We start from the raw sequence: 23,740 nt of genomic DNA, 5'->3' as shown, positions 1-23,740 counted from the left end.
GCCTGTGAGTTTGTAGTGAGGATTAAACACAACAATGTCTAAAGATAGAACCTCACAAAGCATTTCAAATACTCATAGTTTTAAAAGATATATTTAAGAGTCCTATTCAGATTTTAAAATAATGGTTAATTTTAGTTTTCTGCTATAACTATTTAGCATTTTTCAGATGCATATAAATAAATAATTTAATTTCCAATTGGCAGCACAGTTTGGAGGATTTTAAAAATTCTTACCTAACGCAACATCCAGTATACCTTATTTCAACCAATGTCTTACTCTCCCTTAATATCACCTACTTTGTTCTCCATCCAGAATCTGAAGTCTTGTGCCTATGCACTCCCAGTACTTTTGTAAAAGCTGTCCTTACTTTAATAAAGAGTTGTGACTCTTAAAATCTGCATTATTAATGCACTTAAATATCCCATATTGCTAGGATTTGGGGAGAGAGCCCTACAAGGTTGCTGGTAAGACCAAGAGCATGTGAAGTCAAGCCAGGAAAAGATGATACCATGCATATTTAAGACATATATATATATATATATATATATATATATATATATATAATTACATCCCTGAAAACACAGTGCTATGTTAATGTATTTATTACAGCAGGTTTTTAGTCATTATTGCCATGAAAAATGTTTCATGAAATTCCACAGAATTCTTTAAACTATTAGTATTAGCTTTTTTCTCTTTTTATGGAGTGACACTTTGTTAATTTATGAAATATTTACAGTGTTTACAAAAGGCAAGAGAAGGTCTAATAAAATTTCTTATACATACAAAATTTATACATTATACTACTACTGTTTCTGAGACCTCGTACTTGGTAGACCAATTAAACTATGACATAAAATAACTTACAAAGATATATTTAATCTAATTCATTGAAAACAAAACCATATTAGCTATAAATAGTCCTTTACAGATCATTGTAAAACATGTTAATTGCTTTAAATCTAGCCCTAACTTTTACAAATATACTTACTAAATGAATTAGTTCAGATATCAAATAGAACTGCATTTTAAATTTCATTTAATACTAAAGGAAAAACAACTGAAAAAGCAAACTGCCGGGTACTTCAAGTAAAAATGTGTAGAACCAGTTTTTATGCACGCTTGGGAGGAGGGGCACCCAACACCATTTTAACTGAAATTAATAAGCACAATACTTTCAAGATACACTCAACAAATGTACATCTGTGACTTTTATTTCAAAATACGATGCTCCAGCAATAACTCGAACATCCAAGATAGTCAACCCTAAGCTTTGGCAGATAAGCTGGTTTGAAGAGAGCAACATTTGTGAAAACATTAACTTCAGCAGCATATCACATCCAACATCCTTGCACAGAGTTTCATAGGGGGTTTCCTACAACCTGAAAATGGGTCAGAATTTTAGGGAAACTCATGGGAAAAAATTAGAAAATAGAACAGGCAAAGTTTAAAAAATCAAATCATATTTAAGTAGGACCCATCAGTTTCTTTTAAATATAAAAATATGCTTCTCTTGAAAATTAGAGGAAAACACTTCATATTCCAAAATTTCAAAATAATGAAAAACTCATCTACACAGCTATTTCTCCTTAAGTCACCACTTAGGATGGTATAAAATTTGGCAATTATTGAAATACTTTCTTTTTTGATAATGCCTTAGAAGCTGAGCTCAATTTGGTTTTGGCAGTAACACACATTTCACATTTGAGTTAGTTGTAGATAATCTGAAGCAATGCTTTTAAGCAACCTGAGGAAAATCCATTTCACAAACCTGTTTCCCCTTTAGTTTAAAATAATGTTATTCCAATTAAGCTCACAAATTATGCACTGTATACATAGCATTTCTAAAGAGACAAATTAAATTTAAACTTTGTATTTTTCAAAAACTCCTTTTGAAAGATGTCAGGATTTTCTAAATCTGTATCTAGGCTCCTTCCATCTGACTGTCGTGTAGACACTATAGTTTTCTTGTAATATGTAATCTAGAAGGCACATATTCAAGAGTTTAAGATTATGTTAATTCAAGTTCTACATGGGGGCAAATATTTTAATCTACTTTGTACAGAGACCCCAAAGGAAAATCAACAATTTCCTTTATTCAGAGCTTGAACGCAGCGCTGGGCAAGGCTCCCTCTCAGAAGTGAGTTTGCACGTGGGGCAGCATTTGCGAAGGGCTTGAAGGTGAAGTCGAGGAATCAGAAAGCTTGGCAGAGTTGGTAAGCTGCAACTCCTCCAGCCTCTTTATGTATTCATCGCGCAATGCCAAGAGCTCCATGTAACGCTGTTCCACTGGATTTGGCTGCTGGGGAGAAGCACAAGTCTGAATTACTACTTTGTGCCCACCACATTACAAAAATTCACCTGCTCAGTACACATGTCCTATTCTCTGCATAAGCCTCTAAGTGAGGTTTAACATTCATACATAGGTTCCTGCAACATTACATAATTGAAAAACACAGAAAATTACCAAGAATGATAAAATGCCACCAAGAAATAACTACGTATACATTTCTTCCCACACACATCACCATTTTTAAAAGTTTTTCAACCCAGACACAGCTCTTGTCTCCTGTGTTGCCTGTCACCAGGCCCACTGCCCTTTTGCTCCCAGAGCAACAACTCTTCTAGTGGGTAGCTGTCCTTCCTGTGGAGATTTGTGACACTTTTCCTGTAAGTATGTATCCAGAAACAAAATAAGCTATTATTTTCTACTTTGTGAATTTTTTTTTTAATCAAAGGTGGTATATTCTGTAGTTATCAATCGACATTTTGACCAAACGGTATGTTTCTGAATTTGATCCTTGAGTTCCATTGAATGAATGAACCAGTTTATCTATCCATTCTCACACTGATGAATAGCTGGCAATTTCCAGTGCTCTCTACTACTACATACAATGCTTTGCTATCCTTGGACACATCTCCTCACGTGCATGTGCAAATGTCTATTGAAGGAATTTGACCAGGGATAGGACTGCTAGAGAGGACGGCATGGTCTAATTCCACTAGATGCTGCCGAATTCCTCTTTGAGGTAGTGATATGACCTTATGTGCCCACTAGTGAGCCTGGCAGTTATTGTTGCTCCATGTCCACACCAGGAGTTGAGAACAGAAGAGTATTTTTTTGCCAATTTAAGGACAGTAACATGGTAGTTTTCGATTACATTGCCCTGTTCTACCACACCTTTTCATGTGTTATTGCTCATAGTAATACATACACAGCTGAGAGCAGCGGCACTGACACCCACCAGCCTTGGTGTGAATCTTGCTCTGTCCCTTACCAGCTGTGTGACTTAACCTTCTAAGTTCCTCCACTTCCCCTCTGTCAAATGGGAATGAAAGTGCCACAGACCTCACAGGGTAGTTGTGAGTGAAGTCAGTCAACATTGTCTGCTTTGCTACAATGCCAAATGCTCTAACTGATAAATAATACATTGATGGCAGGATAAAAAAAAAGAGTTCATGCTGGAACAGAATATGATGCTCCCAGTATGTTAATTTTTAAAACTTTTGTACTGAGATAAATTACACATTAATGTGCACAAATCTTAAAATGTTCAACAAATGTTTACATATAGAGGCATTAATGCAACTACCACCCAGGCCACTGTACACAACAGGAGAGTCCCTGGAAGACCCCCTTACTATCACATTAATGTCTTGAAGTGATCAAGAGCAAGCTCTAGAAAGGTTGAGCAATATATGAAGACATTAAGAAAAAAGCCAAAGTCTACAGAAGTGTGTTCCTCTAGTGCTAGTAGCTTCTAGAACTGTCCTGCTGTCCAATGATTTAAGCTATCTGCCAAAGCTATGAACACCAGCAAGGAAGCTGTGAAGATGATACACTGATGAAGAAGGCTACACCTTGGATCTGATTGTTAATGCTAAAAGGAATGGTCTGGATTAGGAGCAGATGCCTTCTAGGACCAGCATCTCAGAGGAGGGAGCATGAGGCCTGGGGTTTAAGACTATGTACTTGTTTCCTTTGGCTGCTGTAACAAATTAATACAGACTTGGTGGCTGAAAACAAAAAACTTATTCTCTCACAGTTTTGCAGGGCAGAAGCCTGAAATGAGGGTGTCAGCAGGCCTGCACTCCTTCTAGAGGCTCTAGGGGACAATGCTTCCTTGCCTCTTCCAGTTTCTGGTGGTTCTAGGCTTCTTTGGCTGTGGCAGCATCACTCCAACCACTCCTGTTTTTACATGGTCTTCTCCCGTATATGTGTGTGTAGCCTTCCTTTGCTGTTCCTTCTAAGGATACCTGCCATTGGATGTAGGGCCCACTCTGAAGCCATGAGGATCTCATCTTGAGATCCTTAATTACATCTGTAAAGATTCTTTGTACAAATAAGGTCACATTCACAGGTTCCAAGTGGACATGTGTTTTGGGGGCCACTAGTCACCCCACTACAGGTTGCCAAGGAGTGATCAGTGGAAGTCAAATGCACATTCAGCAGTCATGTAACTGTGCCCACATCTACTGGGATTGTTGCTTTCACTAGTGCTCTGCTTACAAAGGTTCATAGACTTGGAGAGGTCTCCTCTTAATCTTATTATTCCTATAAGCCCTGTTCTTTATTTTCTGTGAGTTTTTGGACTGTGAGATTTCTCGGAAATGCACATATAGCATCAGAATAGAAATGTTTTGTTGAGTGCCTGATGCCCAGTAAGTTCTGTGTGCTGCCTGTTAATATTCTTTGCCCATTTTTCTCTTCATGTATTCCATTGAGGTCGAGACATTGTTCTAGGTGGTCAAGATCCATCACTGAACAAAGGATACCCAAATTTCTGTTTTTATGGTTTTTATCTTCTAGCAGGGGGAGACAGACAAACAAATATAATGATCCTGTGAGTTACAAAGAATGTTTGAAGGTGAATACCACGGGAAAAAGTAGAGCAGGTTAAGAGGGATGGGGACCAGTGTGGTGCCAGTTACCCTCTAAAGAGTGTGGTCTGGGGAGCTGCACTGAGGAGGTGACTCCTGGGGAAAGGCTTAAGGGAGGAGAGGGAAGGAGCCCAGGCAGATATTTGAGTGTTTGAGGGCAAGCAAGAAGTCCAGTGTGGCTGAAGCACAGTGTGTGAAAAAAAGTTGGTGAGGAGGCAAGAGGGTCAGAGAGGTAAGGGGTGTAGTGGTGGTCACATAAGGCCTCAGAGGTCATAAAAGGAAGTGAGCTTTGACTCAGGTGAGGTGAGCAGTTACCTGGACTATTTGAGTAGAGCAGTGGTGGGATCTGGTGTATATTTTACAAGGACCACTTTTGCTGCTGCATTGAGAACAGAATAGAAGCAAGCAAGAGTAGAAGTCAGGGAGTCTAGCAACAAATAGCTGAGGACAGGTAGCCTGGCCCATGGTCATGGTAGGAAATGATAAGAATGCTTAGAGGCTATACAGATTATCAAGGCTGGGCCTAGCAGGCTCTCCTGACAAACAGGATGTGAAATGTGAGAAAGTAGGGCATCAAGGATGACTCTAAGGTCTCTGGCCAGAGCAACTAGGATGGAGTTGCCAAGAACTGAAAGCAGAAGATGGAAGGAAAAGCAGGTTTGGGGGGAACATTAGGAGTTCCATTTAGACATATTAAGTGTAATTTGCTATGCCAGCACCATTTACCATCTAGTTCATCTTTTCCCTATGCATTATGATGCTACCTTCTTACCGTATCGAGTCTCCACTTCTATGTGGTCTGTTTCTGGGTGCTATTTTGTTTTATATAAGTTCTTAATATATAGCAGGCAAGCTCTTCCTTGATAATCTCCAAAATTACCTTGACTATTTTTTAAAACCTCCCTGTTTCATGACTATTAGAATCAGCTTGTTATTGTACCAGCAAGTATAGTTAGAGAAGAAAAAGAGATCAGAGGTAAAACAATCATTTTTGCTTATGACAAGGCTATGTAATTAGAATACTTGAGAGAGCAGATGGAAAAACTACTAAAAATAAAATGATAATTCAGTCTAGTGATGGGTACAAAATATATAGAATATGGCTGCAGACAAACAAAAGCCATTTAGAAGATATAAACAGAAGAGTTTATTTGTGATAGCCTACCAAAAGACAAAATAATGAAAAATGAAACTTAAAGTCAAGTGACTTCAAATACTACATCTCAACTTTTTGCTTGGGGAAATGAATTATGAAGTAAAGAGTGTGCCAGCTCAGCCCAGAATAGAAGATAGACAATCAACTAGGTATGGAAGTATTTTAGGGTTCAAATGTTTATATTCATATTCATTTTCACTTTTCTATATCAGAAATGACTTACACGGCACACAGTTCAGCCTGTTAATATCTGACTGTCCTTGTTCTCATCCTTGAGTTACTACTATGCAAAATGTGAACTTGCCCAGTACAACCCTGGTTGACAGCTACATGAGGTGCAATGGTTCCCCACGCATTATGAGGCTTACCAGAGCTGATGCTTACCATGTAGATTTATAATGTGACTAATTTATACTTCTGCTTTCAATATGAGCAATTTCCTTATATTAAATCAAAGTATCAAATTTGCTTATTGATAGCTTGCCAAATCTTATCAAATGTAAGCATTAATTTTTCCACCAACTTTGCTGGGTTTTTATGTGGTAGCAAGGGTTGGTGACTTTTGCTTCTAAAAGCACCCTAACCCTCCCTTCTTGTAGGTTAACAGCTCATTATAGGGAGGGGCTGTATATGCTTTTGGGTTTTTCAGTACTGAGAGCATACCATAGTGTTGTGAATGCTCTAGGTACCAAGGAATCATTTGTATACCAACTGGGCCACACAAGTGAATAACAATTTAACTTTCAAGTGGTGAAGTATATTATTTTAGGTTTATATTATATAATTTTAAAAACTCCTATGTGATTGAACTTTAATCTACTACTATATGAAATAATATTCTACACAAGTCATTAAGAAATCTAATGCACTTAGTTTATACCTCTATTATTGTATTTCTCCTCGAGCATTATAATCATTGGCTTATGTTCCTGGGTACCCCCACCAGCCTAGGAGCTCCTTGTGTGTGAAACCATCTCTTCTTAATTTCTGTGTCCTGCCCTGTGCCTGATGCATGGGAACACTCAATATTTGGGTGATGGAAATACAAAGTGTCAAAGGACATAAAGATATGTGTGGGACCCTCCATGTTCAGAAAATCTCTATTGAAAGAATAACTTATTTTCTTTTTTGAATAAATTTCACAGATCATAATATAGACCAATTACTGTCTAAAGAAAACAGAAACCTCTACCAAAGAATGCTCAGTCCTGTCTGGCCCAGTTCAATTTTGCTAAACTCTTTGAGAATAAGGGGATAGATACATTATAGCAAGTTTTTCTACTGATGCCTATTCCAATTTCCCATCACACAATTATTATTATTATTACCTTTATATATTCAGAAATGAATTGCTTTAAATTCCTTAAATTTTAAGAACTTCTCTAAGTACAAATGGGTGATGAGAGATTATATAATCTATACAGAAACTGTCAATGCTTCCTAATTACCAGTGGCTTAAAAGAAAGCCTCAATAAATACAGAAAGGATTTAATGTATAGGATAAACACTGCTCATCTGTATAATATTTTTTTAATTAGAAAAGGGATATATCCTCTGTAACAGCAGTTAGAACCTTAGGAAAATTCCTATTTTCTCTTTACTTGATATTCCACTCACTAGAACTACTGCTAAATAAATGCCCTCAACATGCTTCTCAAATCCCAAGCTAACAAGTGGATGTTCTCCAGCCCTGGGATCTGTCACTTTACAAAAGGTTACATATTTCAACCATTACTAAATTGCAAGAGCCTTTCATGCATGCAGTGGAGACCTTGAAATGAGAGTGCCAGCTTGAACTGGGCATTTCCCCACTGAGAAGAGAGAGCACAGAATGGCATATGCGGCCAGCTGCCTGAGTGGAATAAACAATCTAAGAGACAGCCTGCAGCACCAGGCCCCTGCTGTTGCCTGATGATTTCTAGAAGGATTAAAGCTGGTGTTTATGCAAGACTGGCCTGTGAGAACAGGTAGTCAACCATCCAAATGCCTGGAAAATGTACAAACATTTACAAAGAGCAATCACAAATACTGAATATTTATAGCACTTGGAACAAATCACTAACTGGAGGTACTACTGAGCCTTTATAAACAGGCTATATTTTTCTTCTGATTTCTGATGGAGTCGGGGTGGGAAAATGGAAAGCATGAGTGTGTCTTTAATAAAATGTGGCATATTTCACTTAAAAAACCATTGTTTCTATTTTTAAATGATAACCCTCAGGAAAAAGCATTCTGATGCTAGTTGACCTAGTACATACCCCTAAACCAAACAGTAGATGCTTTCTTTCCTATAATGTTCAAAAACTTCTAGTGATTAAAGAAAATCCTTGGCTATCAAAACTCATTTTCTAGAGCATTAAATCAGTTTACATTTTAGTAAAAAGAATATATTATTCCCATGGACAAAAGAATATAAGTTTAACACTAATCAAAATAGATGGTTGAGTAATTAATAACAATTTTAATGAAAGTTGTGTTTAAAAGCAAGTGTGACTTTTTAGTCTCATACATTCCCCCTCATAATATTAAAAAAATACCAAATAACATTATCAAAGTCCAGGAGTAATAATCAATCAACATTACTGTTTTTAACAATGCCAGTTCATTTACCTGTTGTTTGATTCTGGGGTTCCATCTAATGTAGTAATTCACCCAAAGTTCCAAGTGACGCATACTGGCAACTGGATATAAAACTCGATTGATTTCTTTAGTGTAGAAAGGGTTTCTGAATGTGTCTTTATTACTGTTTATCAGCGACCACAAAGAAACTGTTCTTTCTGTAACTTTCTATAGAGAAGAGAAAGTGGAAAGCTTAAGTAAAAACACACACAACCACACAAACATTTTACAGCCTGTGGCAATACAGTTGAGCACCAAATTGAATCACACATTTGCATTATGCTCATAATAGCTCAAAAAGCCTCATGGGCCAGTGAGTGCTCCTCGCCTCAGTGCTCCCCAGCCACTTACCAATATTTGCATAGATAATGACCTAGCCACCTAAGAAGACTATTACTGGCTAGGTAAAACATTTATGAACAGATGGTCAGTATGCTCTTTTTATTCAACAGAAAGAAAAATAATCATAAGAACCCACCAACATTTTTGCATTTGTTAGAACAATGAAATCTTAATATGTATCCACTTGACAACAGGCATCTGAAATTATGTAACTCAACCACCCAGCTGTTTAATCTACATCATGCTAACATCCAGATATTTGAAAACACCTGGGTAACTGCCTTCACTGAATCTTCACTTTTTAGTCTGGTGTCCATCATATCATACAGGTATTCACATTTTCATTGTTTTTATAATATATTTTTACTGATTTTGACCATAACCTAGAAAAAAATGAAAGCATGGGGAAAAATGCAAGTATTAAAATTATCAAAGGTATATGCATAGCCCACGGACACCGACAAGGATATGGTGAAGGCCAGGGAGAAGAGTAAGGGCTGGGGGGAGGAAAATGGGAAACATCTGTAAAAGTGTCAACAATAAAAAATTGAAGAAAAGAAAAAGTAAAACTTCTACTACTAATCACTTCAATAGGAAAGGACCAATACACTAAAACTGAAAGCTGAAAAGAACATCTTGAAATAAGTGACTGAAGAAATTTCTTTTATATACATACTTTATTAATGTGAATGATAATGGCAGCCTAATTTGGTCTTCATTGGAATCCACCTAAAACTTTATCTGTACCTTTCTGATGCCACTATATGTACTGCATTATGTTTATTTGCATGTCTGCTTTTATTTTTATACATGCAGAGTTTAAAAATGAAATTGCTCGATAAGGTTATAAAAAGAACAGCCTATTGCCTCTCTCCCTAGAACCAACTGTGTTTGATTTTAAAAGTCAATTGATTTAATTATTCAGTACTCACCTCCAAATCTTTAAATAACATGCTTTTCTTGCTCCCTGTTGGCTAACAAGTTAAAGGCATTAACTACAACACTGCCACACTGAGAATGTCTCCCCTCCATCCTATCACACATTTTATATTCTGCCTTATACTCCCAATATATAGCATAGCTTTGATCACACCAATGTTTAAATGTTTAGATTCCTATGATGAAGCAAGTGCTCTTTCTACGTAAGGCACATAGTCACTATTCTGTGATTTTTTTCCTGTACATTTTTTTTTTGTTTTCCTTCAATTAAACTGTCTATTCTGTTTGTTTACATTTTGGCACTTATTAATTCAACTGCAATTTTTTCCTCCAGTCTCAAACTTCTGTCAAGATGCTCTGCACATCTGGAGCCCCTGGCTTCATCTTCAAAGGAGAGAAAGCTGCACTAGGTGGTGACCCTGAACCTTGCGCCCATCTCTCATCTAAGATCTCTTCTGTTTTGCCCTGAGCATCCCCTTTCCTCTCTCTGTGCTGGAGCTCCTGCTTCCTGAACTCCACGCAGTCTTTTTTGTTCTTTGCATGGAGCACATGTTGCAGTAGCTTCCAGAGAAATGGTGTAGTATGAGGGTAAATCTTTCATGTTGCCATGCATGTCTGGGAATATCTTTGGTTTACCATCACATTTGGTTAACAGTTTGGTGGCTACAGAATGGTTGAAACCATTCTCCTTTAAAATTCTGAAGGCAATGCTCCATTGATTTCTGGCTTCCAATATTGCTGTTGAAGAATTCAGTCTTCCTGACTTTTTTTGCAAATAACCTATTTTTTAATCTTTGGAAGCTTAAAGGTTTTTTTCTTTGTTCCCAGTGTTCTGAAACTTCACAAAGATATGCCTTATAATGGGTCTATTTTTGTCGACTGTGCTTGGGCACTTAGCAGATTTTCAATGTGGGAATGTAAGAACTTCAATTCTTAGAAATATTTTCATTTCAGTAATTTCCTGCTCTCCGGTTTCCCTATTTTCTCTTTCTAAAGTCCAACTATTTTGATATTGGAACTCCAGGACTGATCTTCTAATTTTCTTGTTTTCTTATCTACCTCTCTCTTTATATTCTTATTTTCTGGGAGATTTCAGCTTCATCTTCCAACTCTTCTGAATTTTAGATTTCTGTTGATATCATTTTTTCCATTTCTTTTCTTAATTATTCTATTAGTTTCCCCAAAATTTCCCCCTTTGCATTCTGCCATCCAGCCATCCTCACACCATTGTCTATGTCCATGGGCCATTCCTACATGTTCTTTGACTCATCCCTTCCCCTTTTCCCACTATTTCCCGCTTCATCATTTTCTCTGGTAGCTGTCCGACTGTTCCCTGCTTCCATGTCTCTGGTTCTGTTTTGCTCATTAGTTTATTCTGTTCATTACATTCCTCTTATAAGTGTGATTATATGGTATTTGTCTTTCACCAACTGGTTTACTTCACTTAGCATAATACTCTCCACTTCTGTCCATGCTACTGCAAAGGGTAGGAATTTTTTCTTCTTTGTGCTGCATACCATGCCATTGTATAAATGTACCAGTTTTTAAATCCATTCATCTACTGATAGATACTTAGGCTGTTTCCAACACTTGACTATTGTATAGAGTGCAGCTATGAACACAGGAGTGCATAAGCTCTTTTGATTTGGTGTTTTGGGATTCTTAGGATATATTTCCAGCAGTGGAAGCACTGGGTCAAAAGTCAGGTCCAATCTTAATATTTTTTGAGGAAATTCCATACTGTTTTCAATAGTGGCTGCACCAGTCTGCATTCCCACCAACAGTGTACTAGCGTTTCCCTTTCTCCATATCCTTGCTAACATTTGTTTGTTGATTTATTAATGATAACCATTCTGACAATTGTGAGGTGATATCTCCTTGTGGTTTTAATTTGTATCTCTCTGATCGCTAGTGATGTTGACCATTCTTTCATGTCTGTGGGCCATCTGTATGTCCTCCTTGGAGAAGTGTTAGTCAGATCCTTTGCCCATTTCTTAATCGCATTGTTTGTCTTCCTGGTATTGAGTCATAAGATTTATTTACATATTTTGGAGATTAAACTCCTGTCTGATGTATGATTGGCAAATATGTTCTCCCATACAGTTGGCTCCCTTTTCATTTTGATGATCATTTCTTGAGCCATGCAGAAGCTTTTTAATTTGATGTAGTCTCATCTGTTTACTTTTTCCTTTATTTCCCTTGCCATAGGAGATATACTGGCAAATACTGCTACATGGGATATCTGAAATTTTACAGCCTGTGTTTTCTGCTACAACTTTTATGGTAGGTATCATGACTAATGTTTAAATCTTTTATCCATTTAGAGTTTATTCCAGTGTATGGTGTAAGTTGGTGATCTAGTTTCTTTTTTTTTTTTTTTTGCATGCATCAGTCCAGTTCTCCCCATACCATTTACTGAAGAGGCTATTTTTATTCCATTGTATGCTCATGCCCTCTTTGTCAAACATTAATTGACCACTGAGACATAAGTTTATTTCTGGGCTCTTTATTCTGTTCCACTGATCTATGTGTCTGTTCTTATGCCAGTGCCAGACTGTTTTGATTACAGTGGCTTTGTAGTATAGTTTCATAACAGGTATTTTGATTCCTCCAACTCTGTTCTTTCTTACAATTGCTGTGGCTTTGGGGTCCTTTTTTTTTTTTATCCCATATAAAATTTTGAAGTATTAGCCCTGGCTGGCGTAGCTCAGTGGATTGAGCGCGGGCTGGGAACCAAAGTGTCCCAGGTTCAATTCCCAGCCAGGGTACATTCCTGGGTTGCAGGTCATAACCCCCAGCAACCGCACAATGATGTTTCTCTCTCTCTCTCTCTCCCCCTCCCTCCCTTCCCTCTCTAAAAATAAATAAATAAAAAATCTTAAAAAAATTTTTTTGAAGTATTTATTCTAGATCTGTGCAATATGCCATTGGTATTTTAATAGGAACTGCTTTGAATGTATAAATTGCTTTGGTTAGTTAGTATAGACATTTTAATGATGTTAATTCTTCTAATTCAAGAACAGGATATATGCTTCCATTTATTTGTATTTTCCTCAATTTCTTCAGTGTTCTATAGTTTTCTGAGTAAAGATTATTTCACCTCATGGCTAAATTTATTCTTTGGTACATTATTTTTTTTTGCTTTTGTTGGTATAGTAAATGTGATTTTTTCTTAGTTTTTATTTCAGATAGTTCATTGTTCATGTATAAAAATGTGATCAATTTCTGAATATTGACTTTGTACCCCACTACTCTGCCAAATTCACTTATTAGGCTGAGTAGTTCTTTTGGTGGAAGATTTTCCATATACACTATCCTGTTGTCTGCAAAAAATGAGTTTTACTTCCTCCTTTCCAATTTGGATGCCTTTTATTTCTTCTCATCTGATTGCTATGGCTAGGACCTCCAGTACTATGTTGAATAAGAGTGGTGAAAGCAAACACCCTCATCTTGTTCCTGATCTAAAGTTTTTGCCCATTGAGTATGATGCTGGCAGTAGGGTTTCTGTATATGGCCTTTATTATGTTAAGGTGTGCTTCCTCTAGTCCCACTTGCCTGTGTGTTTTTATGAAAAAATGGGTGCTATTTTATCAAATGCTTTTCTGCATCTATTGATATGACCATGTGATTTTACCTTTGATTTAGTTTATATGATGTATCATATTTATTGATTTGCAAATATTGTATCATCCTTGCATCCCTGGAATAAATCGCACTTGACCATGGTGTATGATCTTTTTAATGTATTGTTGGATCCTGTTTGCTAGTATTTTGTCGAGGATTTTAGCATCTATGTTCATTAGAGATATTGGCCTGTACTTTTCTTTCTTTGTTGAGTCTTTACCTGGTTTTGGAATTAGAATAATAGTGGCCTCATAGAAAATGTTTGGGAGTCTTCCCTCTCCTTGAATTTTTGGTAATAGTTTAGAAGGGTAGGTGTTAGTTCTTTGAATGTTTGGTAAACTTCACCCATGAAGCCATCTGGTCCAGGGCTTTTGTGTGCCACTTTTTGATAAGTGTTTCAATTTTGCTAGTTGTTATTGCACTATCCAGGTTTTCTGACCCTTTCTAATTCAGTTTTGTAAGATTGCATGTTTCTAGAAATGTATCCATTTCATCCAGGTTGTCCAGTTTCTTGGCATATAGTTGTTAATAGTAATTTCTTACAATTGTGTATTTCTGTGGTAACAGTTGTTATTTCTTCCATTTCTGATTTAATTTACTTGGGTTTTCTCTAATTTTTTCTTGATGAGTCTAGTTAATGGTTTATCCATTTTGTTTATCTTTTCAAAGAACCAGCTCCTGGATTCACTGATTATTTGAATTGGTTTTTAGTCTCTGTCATTTAATTCTGCTCTGATCTTGATTCCTTCCTTCCCACTGCTTGCTCTGGGCTTTGTTTGTTGTTGTCCTTCTACTTCTTTTAGATGTAGGGTTAGATTTGTTTGAGATTTTTCTATCTTTTTTTAGGTAGATCTGTATACTATGAACTTCCTTCTCAGGAATGCCTTCACTGTGTCCAATAGATTTTGTTTTGTTGTGTGTTCATTTTCATTTGTTTCCAGGTACTTTTTTTATCTCTTCCTTGATCTCATTGTAAAACTGGTCATTATTTAATAACATGTTATTCAGCCTTCATGTATTTGAATCTTTTTGAGTTTTTTTCCATGAGACTGGTTGCCACTTTCAAGTCATTGTGATATGAGAAGACACCTGATATGATTTCAGTGTTCTTGAGTTTGTTAAGGTATGTTTTGTGTCCTAATATGCAGTCTATCTTTGAGAATGATCCATGTGCATTTGAGAAGAATGTGTATTTTGCTTCTCTGGCGTGAAATGTTCTACAAGTACCTATTAAATTAATTTGATTTAGAGTGTTTTTCAATTCAATACTTTTGTTGATATTTTGATTAGAAGATCTATCCATTGCTGACAGTGGGGTGTTAAAATCATCTACAATGACTGTATTGCTGCCTATCTTTCTTAAACGCCTCCAAAATTTTCTTTGTATGCTTAGATGCACTATATTGAGTGCATATATGAGGTCTGTCTGGAAAAAGTCCAGCCACTGTTAATATAATGAGAACAGTTTGCATGACATCAGTGTAACCTGGCAGCCAAGGAGAGTGGACTGGAATGTGCATGCATGAACAACGATGACTTCACTGTACTAGTCTGTGGGGGCAATAGATGCCACTGAGGAGGCATGTGCATTGTGTGGCTGTTGCGTTCAAAATGACTGAGTGAGCAGAGCAACAGATCTGCATCAAATTTTGCATTAAGCTTGAACATTCCTCCACGGAAGCTATTCAGATGATTAGAAGGCTGCAGCTACAGACAACTGGTGACTGGCAGCTTCATCATGACAATGCATATCCTGCACAGTTTTCTGGCAAAACATCAAATACCCAGGTGATTCAGCCTCTTACAGCCCAGATTTGGCACCCTGTGACTTCTGATTTTCCCAAAAGTAAAATCGCCTTTGAAAGGGCAGAGATTTTAGACCATTGATGAGAATCAGAAAAATATGACAGGGCAGCTGATGGTGATTGGGAGTAGTGTGTGAGGTCCCAACATGCCTACTTTGTAGGGGACATAGTTGTCACTGTCCTATGTACAATGTTTCTGGTATCTTGTATCTTCTTCAATACATGTGTCTATCATATTACATAGCTGGATACCTTCTAGACAGACCTCATATAGTTACAAGAGTTATATCCTCTTGTTGGACTACTCCCTTAAGTATTATGTAGCGACCTTCTTTGTCTCTTGTTATGGTGTATTTTTGAAGTCTATCTTGTCTGATATATGGAATGTTTCCACAGCTTTTTTCCCATGTCCATTTGCATGGGAGATCTTTTCCACTCCTTCATTTTTAGCCTGTGTGTATCTTTTGTTCTGAGGTAGGTCTTTTATAAGCAGCTATATGCAGGTTGTTTTCTTATCCATTCAGTTACCCTATGTCTCTCAATTGGAGCATTTAAGCCATTTACATTTAAGGTTATTGGTAGATACTTATTCATTGTCATTTTCCCCTTTGTACCTGTGTTCCTCCCTTCCTGCACTTCTCGTTTCTTCTTCTTAAAGCAGTCCCTTTAGCATCTCTTGCAACGCTGGCTTGGTGGAGGTGTATTCTTAGCCTTCTTTTGTCTGTGAAGCTCTTTATTTCACTTGCCATTTTTAAAAAAGAGCAGTGCTGGGTAGAGTAGTCTAGGTTGCAGGTTCCCGCTTTTCATTACTTGGAATATTTCATGCCAATGCCTTCTGGTTTGTAGTGTTTCGGTTGAGAACTCTACTGATAGTCTTATTGGAGCTCCCTTGTATGTTACTAGCTATTACTCCCTTGCTGCCATTAACATTCTCTGTTTGGGACTTCTGGCCAAGGGGGAGGCATAGGTAGATATACTTTGCCTCCTCGCACAACCAAAAGAAGGACAACAAATTTAAAAACAAAACAAAACAAAACAAACCCAGAACTACCAGAAAAATCGAACTTAGTGGAATTCTGACAACCAAGGAATCAAAGAAGAAACATTCATCCAGACTGGTAGGAAGGGCAGAGATGGGCAGCTGTAGTGGAAGGGACTCATGGCAGGTGGCAGCTGGTGGACCAGGTGATCTGACATTTTCATGTGGATAAACTGGGAGGAACTACTGGGGAGCAAGACTGACCACGCAACCCAGGGTTCCACTGTAGGGAAATAAAGCCTCAAAACCCCTGACTGAAAAAACCTGTGGGGATAGAGGTGGCAGGAGAAACTCCCTGCCTCACAGGAGAGTTCATTGGAGAGACCCACAGGATCCTAAAATGTACATAAAACCACCCACCCAGGGAATCAGCACCAGAAGGGCCCAATTTGCTTGTGGGTAGTGGAGGAAGTGACTGAAAGCTGGCTGAGAGATGAGCAAGTGGTACTGTTCCCTCTCAGACTCCCCCACACATAGTGCCAAAAACACAGCAATGTGGGTTACCCCACCCTGGCAAATACCTAAGGCTCCGCCCTTACTACATAACAGGTGTGCCAAGACAAAAAATAGAGCCCAAACGAAAGAACAGATCAAAGCTGCAGGAAAAATACAATTAAGTGACGAAGAAATAGCCAACCTATCAGATGCACAGTTCAAAACACTGGTAATCAGGATGCTCACAGAAATGGTTGAGTATGGTCACAAGATAGAAGAAAAATGAAAGCTATGAATAGTGAAATAAAGGAAAATCTACAGGGAACCAAGAGTGAAGGGAAGGAAACTGGAACTCAAATCCACAGTTTGCTATAGAAGGAAGAAATAAACATTGAACTGGAACAGAATGAATAAACAAGAATTGAGAAAATGAGGAGAGGCTCAGGAATCTCCGGGACAACTTTAAACATCCCAACGTTTGAATCACAGGGGTGCCAGAATGAGCAGAGGAAGAGCAAGAAATTGAAAACTTATTTGAAAACATAATGAAGGAGAACTTCCCCAATCTGGCAAAGGAAATAGAATTATCTCTGCCTGCTGGCCTGCTGTGAATCTTAAACTAGTTGCAGACCTGACTATTTCTGTGAGGGCTTTTGTTGGAAACAGGGGGCTGTGATTCCTGGATCTCCCATGGCAGATACCTTTCAGACTTCAGGGAAGATGGTGGGTGTTTCTCCCCTACCCTGAGCCACTTGTCTGAGTCTGTCAAGGGTAATTTTCCTGTACTCAGCAGGGCATGGCCCCTAATAGGCTTCCAGAGCCCAGATTTTTGGTTTGCTGGATGCCAGGAAGGTGTTTCTGTGGCTCTCCTGTGAGGGTGAAGCACCAGTGTGTTTCCCAGGATAGTGTATGGATTGGCTGCACCCTACCTCCAGTCTCTGATGACCCCTGAGTCTGTTTATGTTGCTGTCTCCTCAGCAAGGGTTGAGATGCAGGATGGGAGAAAAGAAAGACCCCCCCCAAACAAAACAAAACAAAACAAAAAAACAGAACACCAACACACAGCAAAACTGAAGAAAGAACAAAAAGAGTTGCAGAGTGGAGCAAACAAGGTTTCAGAGGTTGTGACAAGGGGATTTCCAGAGGGTAGGGGGAGTGGCATCTCCCAGGGTAAGCTACTTGATTTTCCTCAAGGAAGGGCTAGCTCCCTTCAGGAAAGATGGCTGCTGCAGAGCTTAGGTATATCCAGCCCCCCGCCCGCCCCCCCCCCCCGCCCCAAACCCCACAGCCACTCTCCTAAGACTCTCCTTAGTGCCTCACACTCCAGATTCTCCTCACATCACTCCAGTATGCATCACACTCCCCTTGCTGGGTCCCAAGGTGAGTACCTGCAAAGACAAAGCCTGTGCTTTGCCCCTTCAAGGAGAAAAGAAAAGAAAAAAAAAAAGATGGTGGATTTGTCTCTAGCAGTTTTCATCTCTCTCCAGAGCAGAGTGCTCCCATGGTGCAGACTCATTGCTCTCCTGATCCAGATGTTCTAGGAATGTCCCTTTTGTGAGTTATGCAGACTCTCCTGTTGTATCTGAGTCCTGACTTTTATTGGCCCATTCAATGGTGGGAACTTTCCCCCTTCTGTCTGCCTAAGAAGCTTAACCCCTACCATGACCACCTCTGCCTTGAGAGGGCTTCTATGTATGGGTTGGATCCCCAGTTGGGGCATGTACAGAAAGCCATCTACTGACGCTTCTCTCTCACACCAATGCCTCTCATCTCTCCCAAATAAATAGATTATATCTGGTATGTATCATCTTCTTTCAAGTCTTATATCCAGTAGCAAAACTAACACTGGACAGTGGAGAGGTGTTTGCTCTGCTACCTCCAGTGAGTCTCAGGCTTTGGTTCCCACTTCTGCACTCCTGCTGCAGTCTCTATAGCCAGCATCTCCCTGGTCACCTCTCTCCACCTCCAGCACTCCCAGGTCCTCAGCTGAACTGCTGTCTCCTCAGTCAGACCCTGTCCCATTTGTGATTCTAGCAGCACCTAAGGCAAGGGAGGTGATAGCCCCCCCGCCGGCAATTACTGAAGCCCCTGGATCCTGGCTCCTGGTGGTGGCAGGGTGCACAAACCAGTCTGGGGTAGAGGGCACAGAGACAAGTCTGGATGCAGAGGTGTGGCTGCTTCAGCGGCTTCTTCCTGAGGAGGATATTGTAATTTCCTCTAATTGGCTCCTGCTCCAAATCTGTGCAGCCAGGTGTGCTGGGCTGGGCAGCAGCAGCAGCAGCTGTTCCAGGAGAGCCTGGGTCACCCATTTACAAGTACCCTTGGGTGGGCAGGCACTCGCACACAGTCACACATTCATCTGCGCACATGCTCTCTCACACCTGCTCTCACTCACATGCAGCTGGATTTTTGAGTTGATTGCTCTGTGGTTTAGATGCAAGACTGATATGGGGATAAGAGCAAGTGGATGGAGCTTTCAGCTCCTCTGCAGACATCTCAGAACCTGGTATAATCCTAATATAATATTTTTAATTTCAAGTTCTTTTCTGATCTCTAAATGTTCTTTCCAAATAATATTATGTTATTATTTCATGGTACCTATATTTTCTTCTCTTTCTTGGGACATTAAGTACTAGTTTCTTGTCTGCATTTTCTCCCCTAACTACATGGTAACTATTTTTTCCCCAGCTGATCTCTCTCTCGGTTGTCTGCTATTATGTAAGAGTGGAGGACTGAAGAGGTGATTGGAAGTTCTGAGATCATGAGGGTTGTCAACTTGAGCTTCACTGTGAGGAACCCTAGGTGTTGATATCTCTAGATCCTTCTTCATGGAGTAGTCAAGTTTCCCCAGAGATGATTCTTTCTTTTAATTGAGGTGGTGTTCACATACCATAAATCTCAAAATTTTGAGGTCTACAACTGGGTGGCTCTTAGTACATTCATAATGTTGTGTAACCATCACCTCTATCAAGTTTCAAGATATTTTCATCATCCCAAATAGAAACCCTGTGTCCATTAACCTATCACTTCCCCAATTCTCCCCTCCCACCAGCCCCTTCAACCACTGATCAACAGTCTGTTTCTATGAACTTGTAATTCTGGATATTTCATATAGACAGAATCACACATTATGTGGCCTTTTATGTCTGGTTCCTTTAACTTGGCATAATATTGTTAAGGTTCATCCATGTTGTTGCATGTACCAACTTCATTCCCTTTTAGGGCTTAATAATATTCCATTGTGTGAATATACCATACTGTGTTTATCTATTCCTCAGTTGATGGACATTGGGATTGTTGCCACCTTTTGGCTATTATTAGTTGTGCTGCTATGGACATCTGTGCACAAGTTTTTTGTTTCAACCTCTATTTTCATTTCTCCTGGGGGGTTATGTCTCTCTATGTATATGTGTGTGTGTGTGTATACATATGTATATATATATACATGTATATATGTGTGTATATATGTATACATACACACAGATATAGATATAGACATAGATATTGCTATGCTAATTGTACATTTAGCTTTCTGAGGGACCACCAGACTGTTCTCTACAGTTGCTGCATCATTTTACACCCCTACCAGCAATGAATGAGTACTGCACTTTCTCCCAATCCTTGCCAACAGAGAAACTTCTTTCATGCCCCTACCTGGGAACTAAGGACCTGCTGCCAGAATGCTGGGAGTCAGCAGAGGAAATGAGCTGGGGTTCTCACAAGCCAGCTCACATTCATCACATCACTCCCCTGACCCACCCATATGCGCTCTCACAAAGAAACCTCTGTCAGAGTCCTCAGCTCCATAGAGAGGTAGAGGGTATCTGGGGAAGCTAACTGTTTATTCTAAACAGACCTTCAGTTTATCTTACTCTTGTCCCTTGACCCACACACCTGGTACATCTTCACCCCAGAGTCCTTAAGTAATCTGGGGTTCCTTCAATGTAAATCAGGCTGGTTACTGGCCTCTCTACTGCTGGTTTTAGATTCAGTTTTCTCAAACTAACATATTTAACATTTACCTAATAGCTTTCCAGCTTCCAAAAGTTTGCTGAGATGTATCCTTTCTCATTTTCCCTGTTCTTATGAGTTTATGCCTTACAAGATTCCCTTTACTGACATTTTATGGCTTTTATGGGAGAGAGACCTTGCATATCTATAAAGTTATCCCTACTTCCTGAGGGTAAAATCAATGTCTTACCCCTGCAATAAATGCCAGCCACTCAACAAACCCTGGTTGAAATCAAAACACCCAAGCTTAGGGTAAAAAAAAAATGAGAAACATTGCATTTACCATAAACCAAGTTATCAAATTCTTTGTATTTCATGGCACACTAGACACATATAGGTAAAAAGATTAGCATTTTCACTCACTTGTCTTTCTCGAGCAGATTCACAGTTGTATAAGAAAGTACCAAACCGGCAACTATACAGATGATCCAAAATTGTTATCAAAAATCGTTCATTGAATTCAAAAGCTGTAGGGAACTAAATAAAAACAAACAAGCAAATAAAACATAAAAACTCTGGTTGACCTTTTATAGGGCTGCAAAGAGGTGCATAAACTTTACCACCCTTTGCCTTCAAGGAAGGACAGCAGAGGCTGCAATTGGCATATGTCCCATACTCTTTTATTGGTGCTTTGCATAGGACTGAGAAGTTAAAATAAGGGTCAAGTAAAGGAATAAAAAAGAAATAGAGGAAAATAAGCCGATTTTCTGGGTTTTCCTGAGTGTACAGGGCATACAGGGTAGTTTAATTATTTAAAGTATTACAAGTTAGCAGACACACCTATATACAAATGCTAGTATAGAATGGATGGAAAAGATAAATTCGTATTGTCAATTTGACTGCTCCTTCATTAGTATAGTTAATATAGTTAAGTATTGAATTTTTAAACCTTTATTATGAAAAAATCCTACACATATAAATAGTAGTGGAAATAAAAAAGGGAAATCCGTGTACCCATTACCCGGCTTCAACAATTACTCGCATATGGCCAAACTGGTTGCAGCTCTTAGTTCTGTCCTGTATTATTTGGAGGCAAATCCCATATATTATATCAAAATATTTAAACATTAGGTTGAATGTATTTTTACCCTATATACCCCTTACCTGTTTTGACATTTGCCATACACAATCAATAAACTGGAGAAAAATAGGAGATCGGTCAGCATCTGCGTGGTTTTTATCACCATGACCTATTCTCTGAAATAAATTGATGGGTGTAAAACTGAGAAATCATATAACTCACAAAACATGACAATACAATTCAGCAATCTGCTTTCCAAATGCCAGGTCTCTCAGAGAGTAAATGGTATATTTTCCCTTGGTAATATAGAAAATAATATAGGGTTTTGAAATAACAAAACTTAAGTATATAAACTTTCATAAAATACCAAGAGAAATTGGCAAATCATCATCATTTGTGAATGTAACAACTATTTCATCTGATTGGAATTTTGTCCGGGTCCTAGGCAGATGCAGGTAGATGGGACCAGCCAAATTATCTTGCAGAGTATTTTTATCAGCTGCTAAGGGGCCAGTTATAAAGTTTTAGGACTTGAAACCACACACAAAAGGATGTGGTTATTATAATTAAAAGTAAGTTTTTTCTCTCTTAAAAATATGACAAAAAATCCTCATCATTTATTTATTTTCTAAACAATGATTCTTTTTACTTAAAAATGTTATTCACACTACTTATGAAATTTAGATGAAGGCTAAAAGGCTACACAGCAGTGTTTCTGAGTATCATCTGGAGAGGTTGTGAAAAATGCTTCTTCAAAAGGTGTCTGGAAACAAGACCTGTAAATAGGAATTTTAATACATTCTCTCAATTTTAAAAATGTGTATCAGAGAAAAATAATGACAAAAGCCTTAACTGAAAGTCTAGCATTTCTATAAAGTATATTTGGCTCTAATACCTATAATTTCAATTTAAACATTTCCATGCAGACTTTTTGTTTTACTTTCAAGGGAAAGTGCAAATAGTGCACATGGATAAACATGTCTCCTAAAGAGACTTTCCAGCCCAATGCATCACACATTTTCAAACCTGTAAAGTGTTATTTATTACACTCCTCAGATTTTCTTTTTAAATATCAAGATATGGTTTAACAATGAGGTTTTAAACTCCAAATGGCAGTGATCTGACATTTTAAACATCAGCTTTATTATTTACTTACAGATGCAAATTTATGTCCAAAACTTATCCATTCCTTTTGTACCAATATTTCAAACCCTTCAATGCTCCGATAGAAACTGTCTAACATCAGCATGGCCAGGGACGTCAGCTGGGCAGTCCTGTCCCATCCATCACTGCAGTGCACAAGCACAGAGCTCTTCCCTGAAGAAACTTTGTCTGCTACTTGAATGGCTCCTGTCAAAACAAGCTAGTAAAGAAACATGCAAAAGTGTTGGTAGCTGCAAGGTACTGCTTCAATTTGAAATGGTAGTTTTTAACCCTAGAAAAAGTCCCAAAGATGAAAAACCAGGAGCTGCAGGATCTGTTGTTCTTCCTCTACAGAAACTGCATTCAAATGCAACTAGATATTTTTTTAAAAAAAACAAACACCAAAAGGAAAACTGCATTTCAAACTCTTATTCACATAAGTGATTCTCTTAGTCTGCTGGGGCAGTCATAACAAAGTACCACAGACTAGGGGCTTAAACAACAGACATTACTGCCTCCCCATTCTGGAAGCTGGAAGTCCAAGATCAAGTTCCAGGGAAGAACCTATTCCAGGCCTGTCTCTTACCTTCTGCTAGTTCCTTGACTTGTGGCAACTTAATGCCAGCCTTCATATGGTATTCTCTCTGTGCATGTGTCTCTGTGTTGAAATTTCCCCTTTTCATAAGGACATCAGACTTACTGGATTAGGGGCCCTTGCTACTCCAGTA

At 38.5% G+C, this 23,740-nt stretch overlaps 1 protein-coding gene across 6 annotated transcripts in view; it reads right to left on the bottom strand.

The window, feature by feature from the left end:
* Positions 1–587: 587 nt before the first annotated feature.
* MTM1 (myotubularin 1) overlaps positions 588–23,740 on the bottom strand; it is a 154,586-nt gene continuing 131,433 nt past the window's right edge. For 4 of the 6 annotated variants that reach the window (XM_045820475.1, XM_045820480.1, XM_045820477.1 and 1 more), the window contains 5 exons: positions 23,026–23,232; positions 21,953–22,045; positions 21,212–21,325; positions 8,645–8,821; positions 588–2,299 (listed from right to left, as the gene is read on the bottom strand). In XM_045820475.1, coding sequence (XP_045676431.1) covers positions 2,132–2,299; positions 8,645–8,821; positions 21,212–21,325; positions 21,953–22,045; positions 23,026–23,232 — 759 coding nt within the window. In that variant the 3' untranslated portion in view covers positions 588–2,131. The remainder of the gene's footprint in view (positions 2,300–8,644; positions 8,822–21,211; positions 21,326–21,952; positions 22,046–23,025; positions 23,233–23,740) is intronic. The other 2 variants (XM_045820479.1, XM_045820481.1) reach the window with 1 other exon arrangement.

Source organism: Phyllostomus hastatus, unplaced genomic scaffold (assembly GCF_019186645.2).
Source record: "Phyllostomus hastatus isolate PE091 unplaced genomic scaffold, TTU_PhHast_1.1 phas_scaffold_397, whole genome shotgun sequence".
In the NCBI taxonomy this organism is placed as follows: domain Eukaryota; kingdom Metazoa; phylum Chordata; class Mammalia; order Chiroptera; family Phyllostomidae; genus Phyllostomus; species Phyllostomus hastatus.
This window is presented reverse-complemented; position numbering and strand designations above follow the sequence as displayed.